Source organism: Solanum verrucosum, unplaced genomic scaffold, assembly GCF_900185275.1.
Source record: "Solanum verrucosum unplaced genomic scaffold, falcon-dt-bn FXZP01000210.1, whole genome shotgun sequence".
In the NCBI taxonomy this organism is placed as follows: Eukaryota; Viridiplantae; Streptophyta; class Magnoliopsida; order Solanales; family Solanaceae; genus Solanum; species Solanum verrucosum.
The window spans coordinates 109182-116496 of NW_026020045.1; the positions used below are offsets into that span (position 1 = coordinate 109182).

Genomic DNA, 7315 nt, shown 5'->3' on the forward strand with positions numbered 1-7315 from the left:
TGGTCTTTTGAGGATAAATTTATACTATCAATCAAACAAAAAATGAATTTAGTTCCCAACTTAATTTAAGATATCTCATCTCATCCCATCAAACTTGGTGTTATTTTATCCCACCTCTCAAATGAGATAACTTAAACCAAGAATTATAATCCACCAATTAACTTACTTTGCAAACCAAATGACCCGACCTAAACAATATTCATATAACTACTTAAAATCAGAAATCTATATGAGTAAATTTGTATATAGAGAGAAATTTGTATGTCTACGTAAGAACAAGAATGAGGACCACAAAATTAACCTTTAATTTACCTTGAAATAAAAATTAATGTACTATATAGTATTTGAGTGAACAGGATCCAAATAGAAAGGATATAAAGTTGACATTTGATAACCACAAAATCCAAACCAGTATCAAATTTCTCACCAAGAAAAGTATTACCACCAAATATCCTCTGATTATACATTACAATGCAGAAAACTCAGATAAACAGAACTTGTCATTTATTCAGTCATTATATCTCCTAGCAAATTGAACAACTTGTTTTACAGGTTCACTAACTTGAGTGTGTTTGCCTTCTCCTGCAAACTGTCAAGCAAGCTATCAAAACTCTTCTTGAAAGAATCCACACCCTCCAATTCAAGCTGAGACCCGACAAAGACCCAGTCAATCCCCAACTTCTCGAGGGCGCTGTAGATACCTTCTGCTTCAGATAAGTTTGCGTCAATCGTCCTTGCAACAGAACCGTGATCGATAAATGCTTGAAGAGCTTGGTCGGGCATTGTTGAAACCTAGCAGAAATTTCATTAGAGGTCAACCATCATGCATACACAGGTAATACAGATTATTCGCATCTTTAATCTTTGTCCCCGTTAGCCTAGGGCCTATATTATGATTTTTTTATTTTTTTCAGATAAAAATAGCCTTCTAGGTTAACGGGAGACAAGAATGTAAGCTCCCGTTTGGCCATAGATGTAACTTGAAATTTTGAGTTCTAGAAGTTGTGATTGGACATGCATTTTACTTGGTGCGCCAGTTTTTAGAAACATGAAAAAAAATTGAAGATCAGATTTTGAAAATCTAATCAAATTTTATGGTAAAACAGATATTTGAAGATAAATTATCAGAATCTGATACAAAAATCTATGACCAAACGCTTGCTAAATAGTGGCTTCAAAAAAGGTTGTTCGTGCAAATGCCCCCAAGTAATATTTAATTAGAGGCAAATTCAAGAAAAGTGATTGTATGTCTTCTAAAGGGCCACAATCACCACAAAAAAAGAAGGTGAGAGGATGACTCACAGTATCAGGTCCAATCAGAGGATCCACATATAAAGTGTCGGGATACGCTGGGTTCTTAACACTAGTTGAGGCCCACAATAGCCTCTGCTTCTTGGCACCTTTCTTTACCAAAGCCTCCCATCTAGGACCAGAAAATTTCTTCTGGTAAAGATCGTAAGCTAGAGCTGCCTGTGCATTTGCAGCCTGCAATAGAAGTACAACAACGTGAGGTTATCCAAAACTTGTACTTCTCTTGCATCCTAAAAGGAGTAGAGAAATTTGAACATGCAGTAGGTACCTTCCCACGAAGATCAAGAGCCTCTGGAGTTCCAATTTTCTCAAGCAACTTGTCGACAAGTGTGTCTACTCGACTAACGAAGAATGAAGCAACACTTGTGACCCTGGAGAGATCACTTAGCCCAGAGGCCTCAAGGCCATCAAGGTAAGCATCAATGACTGCTTCATATCTTGAAAGAGAAAAGATAAGCTGTGCGTACACATAGGATCTACTTCAGTATTCAAGAAACAGATAAAGTACAAAAAGGCAAATGAAAACATGAAACATTTAAAAAGAAAAACTGAATGATGGTTCTTTAAACATCAAAGATATAATTCTTCATTCACTAATTAATTCCTATGCAAATATCTCTCTTAAGCACCAGTAGACAAGCAACCTTCAATCTCATGCATGAACTGTCAAGTTGTCAACAAAGGTGACAATGAATCAACTTACCGTCACATTGACACTTATTCCAAGTGAAATGACTTCCTTGATGGAAGGAATGCATGGAGCAGTAGCAGGAATTTTAATATACACATTGGAACGTTCAACCTTCTTATGAAGCCACTTTGCAGCCTCTACAGTCCCCTCTGTATCATCAGCAAGTCTAGGTGAGACTTCAACAGAAACGTACCCATCACCACCATCTGTTTTATCGTAGATTGTCTCAAAGAGTTTGCATGCATCTTGGATGTCCTTTACCACAAGTTCCCAATACACACTGTCTATATCTTTTCCAGCTTGTACAAGTTCCCTGTGAAGAGCAGTGGATAAAGATAAGCAGAGTGCAAAACAGGAAATACAAACAGGGCTAGACGTAATGTGAATAATATCATATATGCATTTCAGGTAATATGTGTCGAAAGGAAACTTTGGAAAAAAACACAAAAATATCCTATATAATTGCAAGTCCACGAACACTATAACAATCTGATTCACATTGGTAATGGTATTACAAAACACACAGATGCTCGTCTTGAAGCTCCAAGCATGAGCCAAAGGGTGGAACACTCATACCAAATCCAACCTTTGTATGGACACTTGACCAAACAGAAACAGCTATCATACTTTCCCAAGACCAACTCTCGTTATTTTCCTCATTCTGTGTCTCCTCTCCTATTTTACTCAACAATTTTGATATTCATATCAAAGAAAACGGTTTCTAAATGTGTTCAGCATCATTTAAGCACAAGCACTGATGAGAAACACTTTTTTTTTTTTGATAACCGAGAAATCCGTCTGTGACCCGCCCTTTGGACCAATCACAGCCTTCTCACTGATGAGAAACACTTGAAAGTCTAGATTACCTGAACTGGTCATTGTAAGCATTTGATGTTGATATAGCTTTCTGGAAAATCTGCAATGGTCAAACTAATAGTTAGGTACGTTGATGGAATTGTAGAATAACAAGTAGAAACTAGAAACTGTAGAAATTTTATCCAAATAAATCTTCAGCAGTCACATATTGTATCTATAGGTGAACAAAATAAAATAATGACAACAGAACAGGATGTCTAATCCTATCCGTAGAGGTTCAGTAAGGAATAGTTTACCGCGGGATTGCTGGTTACACCTCTGACACCACTGTCAATCAATGGAATGAGATCGGTGACGGGACGACAAAGATTGTCATACCATGGGCTCTGTCCTTGCGTCTCATAGAGATGATGGAGAGTAGTTCTCTTCACTGAGCTTCCATTTCCATCAGCTTGGGAGCATTTGACACTGTGAAACATTTAGTATTTTTGGCAGTAGAAATGTGTTAGAAAAACAGAATCCCCTGAAATTTGAGCGGTATATCCATGATGGTTTTAAATCAAATGCGGCAATTTCTGTTCGTTTTTTCAATTAGGAAAAAGAATTGTTACCAACTTGCAGAAACCGATCAAGCACATCAGAATCAACAGGCTATTGCATAGAGAAGTGAAAAATTGAGTTGCAGTTGAGCAATACTAAAAACATAAAGGGGTCATTCAATCAAGTACTGGTCTAGTATGGTAAAGTTGTGATGGATCAAGGATTTCAGCTGAGATTTGAATCCCTTATTCTGGATCCAGCACTAGAGTCTAGAGCTAATCTAATTAACTTTTCCACAGCTGTATCACCTGTTTAAACCACTATACACAACAAGTAGAACAAAAAATAGTAATAGAGATAGAGATTTTACCACAAGGATGCCCTAATAGAAGGGTTAATAACAAGTGATAACTTAGACCCAGCCGACAGTCTGTGATTAAAGGTGCTAGTGCGAAGATGAACAACAAACTTAGGTGTTGATGAAGATCTGCTACCATACGAAGTTGAGTTGAAGCATGGATTTGAGAGCTTACAAATGCTAGCCATCCTTTGATTTTTCTTTTTCAGAGAGAAATGAGAAAGGAGAAATGGAGTTGGTGGGCGTTTTTTGATCGATATAAACGAGGATCATGAAATACTCTAGGGGTTTAAGGGTTGTTGCATCTCACTTATTTTATTTATATTTAAGGGGTCGTTTGGTTCGCAAAGGAGTGAATTTGTATTATTTTACTTAGGTATTAATGGTTACACTTTTCGTCCACTTTTAATTGTCATATTGTATTTTTCAAAAGTCAATTTAATTAATTTTTAAAGTTAAATTAGATTACATTAATTTGATATTTTAAATAAAAAATTTAGATATTCAAAAACTATACAAAAAGTACAATAAACTGTAATTTTTTACATATCAATATGATGAAAAAATACATCTTATAATGTTAGTCAAAGTTCTTCTAGTTTGATTCTAAAAAGAAAATCACAACAATTAAAAGTGGACGAAAAGATTATATAATAAAGGAAAATGGACTAAAATGTTTCTGAATTAATAAAAATAGAGTAATTTATATCATCTGTTTGATTTTTGTTATAGAAATATACTTTGTTAGACCACCTTTAACCCAACACAAAATTTTACACCAAATTCTTATTTAGGGTAAAATTTGATATTTTGGAGCTCCAACCCAACACAAAATTTTACACCATTTTGGTGTGTGAATAGTGTTACACCAAATTTGGTATAACACTATTCATGACACCAATTCACTTTATTGAATATGTTAATATTATTTCATCATACAAAACTTTTAATTAAACATTATATAAATTGTATGTTTTGATTAAATCTATTGTATATTTAATTATTTTTATGTAATATTTTTATAATATTAATTTTAGATATAAAAGTGAGCATTTTTTTATAAATTAATTTTTGACTTTTTTAAAAATTAAATTTATGTTAATTCTACTATTAATTATAATTGAATATAACTACAATTAACCTTCACAAAAATTTAAAAAAACAAACATATAAATTATTAAATAAATAATACAATGTACTTAAAAATAACCGAAAATAATAAACATTCAACAAAGTAGTAATTGACATACATCAAAATTGAAAAAAAATATTTAAAAAGATTATATTATTATTTATATTATTTAAAAAATTATGGTATAAAATAATTTTATATTAAACGAATATAAAAGAAAATAATATGAATTATATATGGTGAATGTTTTAGAAATAATTTGTTTTATGAAATAAGAAATAATAGTATAATAATGAAGAGAGAAAAAAATATTCCTTTTTGGTATAAAATTTGGTGCAGTTGATTGGAGTTGATTTACACTAAAATAGTGCTAACACCAAATTTGATGTTTGGTTGGAGATACCCTTAGCCACATCAAGCAAATTTGCTCTTCAACTATTCAAAATAAAATAATTATATTTTTTGTTTGTTTTCTGACGTAAAAATATTCTTATTTTGGCCAAATCTAACAAAAATGCCATAAGGCAAATAAATGTCATAATAGTGTTCGATAAATCTTTCACATAAATTTTTATTGATCACGTGTCACGATTCAGACCGTCGTGATTGACACCCACACTAACCCTCCGGTGAGAGAACCATTTCTACAACCCAGACTAAACAACTTAATGAAAACTAAAACATTTAAAGATACAGAAGCAGGTTTAAATGACAATAAAAATGGAGTCCCCATAAACTCCAAGGTTTTAACAAACAACTAACCAAACTAATGCGGAAGAACAACCCCTAGAACCTGAAAGTCATTGTACCAAAACTCTACTAACGACAAGTCTAACAACAAGGGGTACAACCCCGAAACTAAACAAACACCTTAAACAAATAGTCTGAGTCCGAAAAAAATGGACTTAAACAAGAGAGATCCATGACAGCCTAAAAGAACTGGCTCACCCTTGAATCCGGTCACGATCAATAGTCACTTAGCTGAGGTCTATCAATAGCCGCCTGAAGATGCCCTCTATTCAACAAAGAACAAGCAAGTGCAGTATCAATACACAACCACTGTGTACTGGTAGGATCACACGACTATCCCAATAAGTGAAACACATGCAGATAACCACAAGATTATAAAACATGCATATACCAAACATATACAATATTAGTCATCTTTTCAAGATCAATGTAGCATCCCACGTTCTCAATAATACACATTGGTTATCAATTTAGAGCAACATACAGTCTTCCAATATCAGTCATCACTAGATATGAACGTAATCATCACAAGTAAATATACAACACAATTCAATGGTCCTCTCACGGAACCCAATTCAATGGTCCTCTCATGGAACCCACACTCAAATTGTTAGCATATCAAAACATGGTACCCGATCTAATGTTTATGCTAGAACATTGCAATCAATTTCATATTTATGCCGAAACGTGGCAACCGATCTCATGTTTATGTCGGAACGTGGCAACCGATCCTATATTTATGCCGGAACGTGGCAACTGATTCATTCAACAAACCACAATCACAATCACAATGTATATTCTCACAATCATACAACAAGAGGTGATTCATGGCATACAATTATTCAATTATCCTCATTTACGATTAGGGTGATCAATAATGCAACATTCACATATATACATGCATTATAATGAGCAATTACAACATATATCACACCAACATGAAATCACAACCATCACCTACCTCGAATCCAATCTTGAATCCCTTAAGGCACTTGAATCTTCCCTTTCCGGATTCTTCTCGCTTGTTCGTGGTCTAAAAATATACAATCAACGCAAGAATCAATAAACGAGGCCTAATTACCCGAATTATAATCAACATTATCAACCTTAGGCCAACCCAAGATCCCAATACCTAAATTAAGGCTTTTTCCACCATAATTTCCAGATCAAAACCCTCTCCCATCGATAATTACCCATGAATTTACATTCTACGAATCAAAAAACAGATTTGGGGAGTTAAAACATTACTTTTAGCCTCAAGAATGGTGAAAAACGCTCAAGAACTCGTCTGGGTCATTCCTTAGCTCTAAATATCAAAAAGTGCAAAATAAGGTCGTTTAAAATTTTATTTACGACCTTAAGTTGCGTCGAACCCGCCACAGCGGCCCTCACCCCGTTGTAGCGACCCCGCCAAAGCGGCTTGCACGAACCAGTGATTTATTTAAAGAATTCCAAAATCCCCATTTCACAACACACCTCTAACCAACGACGCTCAGAAATATACCCTTTACGCTAAGATTGATTCCGGGAGTTCTACTCGCCCGAATTCAATTCCGTAAAATCGTACAGATTCCTTAACGAGTTATCTATCCACCATGTAGTCATAATCATAAATAAATTACCCGATTATTACCAGATTTCCCTACACCTCAAAGACTCCGATTTCATCCAAATCTAGACTAAGCTAGGAAATCTCAAGCTACTACGAAAAAGTTTT

At 34.3% G+C, this 7315-nt stretch overlaps 1 protein-coding gene across 1 annotated transcript; it reads right to left on the reverse strand.

Annotated features, from left to right (window-relative positions):
• Positions 1-364: 364 nt before the first annotated feature.
• Positions 365-3998, reverse strand: LOC125821739 (uncharacterized). Its single transcript, XM_049501123.1, has 7 exons — positions 3729-3998; positions 3115-3286; positions 2869-2918; positions 2015-2315; positions 1580-1768; positions 1303-1485; positions 365-792 (listed from the first exon to the last, which is right to left on the reverse strand). The coding sequence occupies exons 1-7, from the start codon at positions 3902-3904 to the stop codon at positions 547-549; spliced, it is 1317 nt and encodes a 438-aa protein (XP_049357080.1). The 5' UTR covers positions 3905-3998; the 3' UTR covers positions 365-546.
• Between the last annotated feature and the right edge of the window lie 3317 nt (positions 3999-7315).

Bases quoted from the DNA above. Each gene is read 5' to 3' on its own strand.
- LOC125821739 (XM_049501123.1), bottom strand. From the start codon at position 3,904: ATGGCTAGCATTTGTAAGCTCTCAAATCCATGCTTCAACTCAACTTCG. The intron at 3,287-3,728 runs GTAAAATCTCTA...AATGTTTCACAG, and splicing joins TCTATTAGGGCATCCTTGTG to TGTCAAATGCTCCCAAGCTG. The intron at 2,919-3,114 runs GTAAACTATTCC...TGACCATTGCAG, and splicing joins GTGTAACCAGCAATCCCGCG to ATTTTCCAGAAAGCTATATC.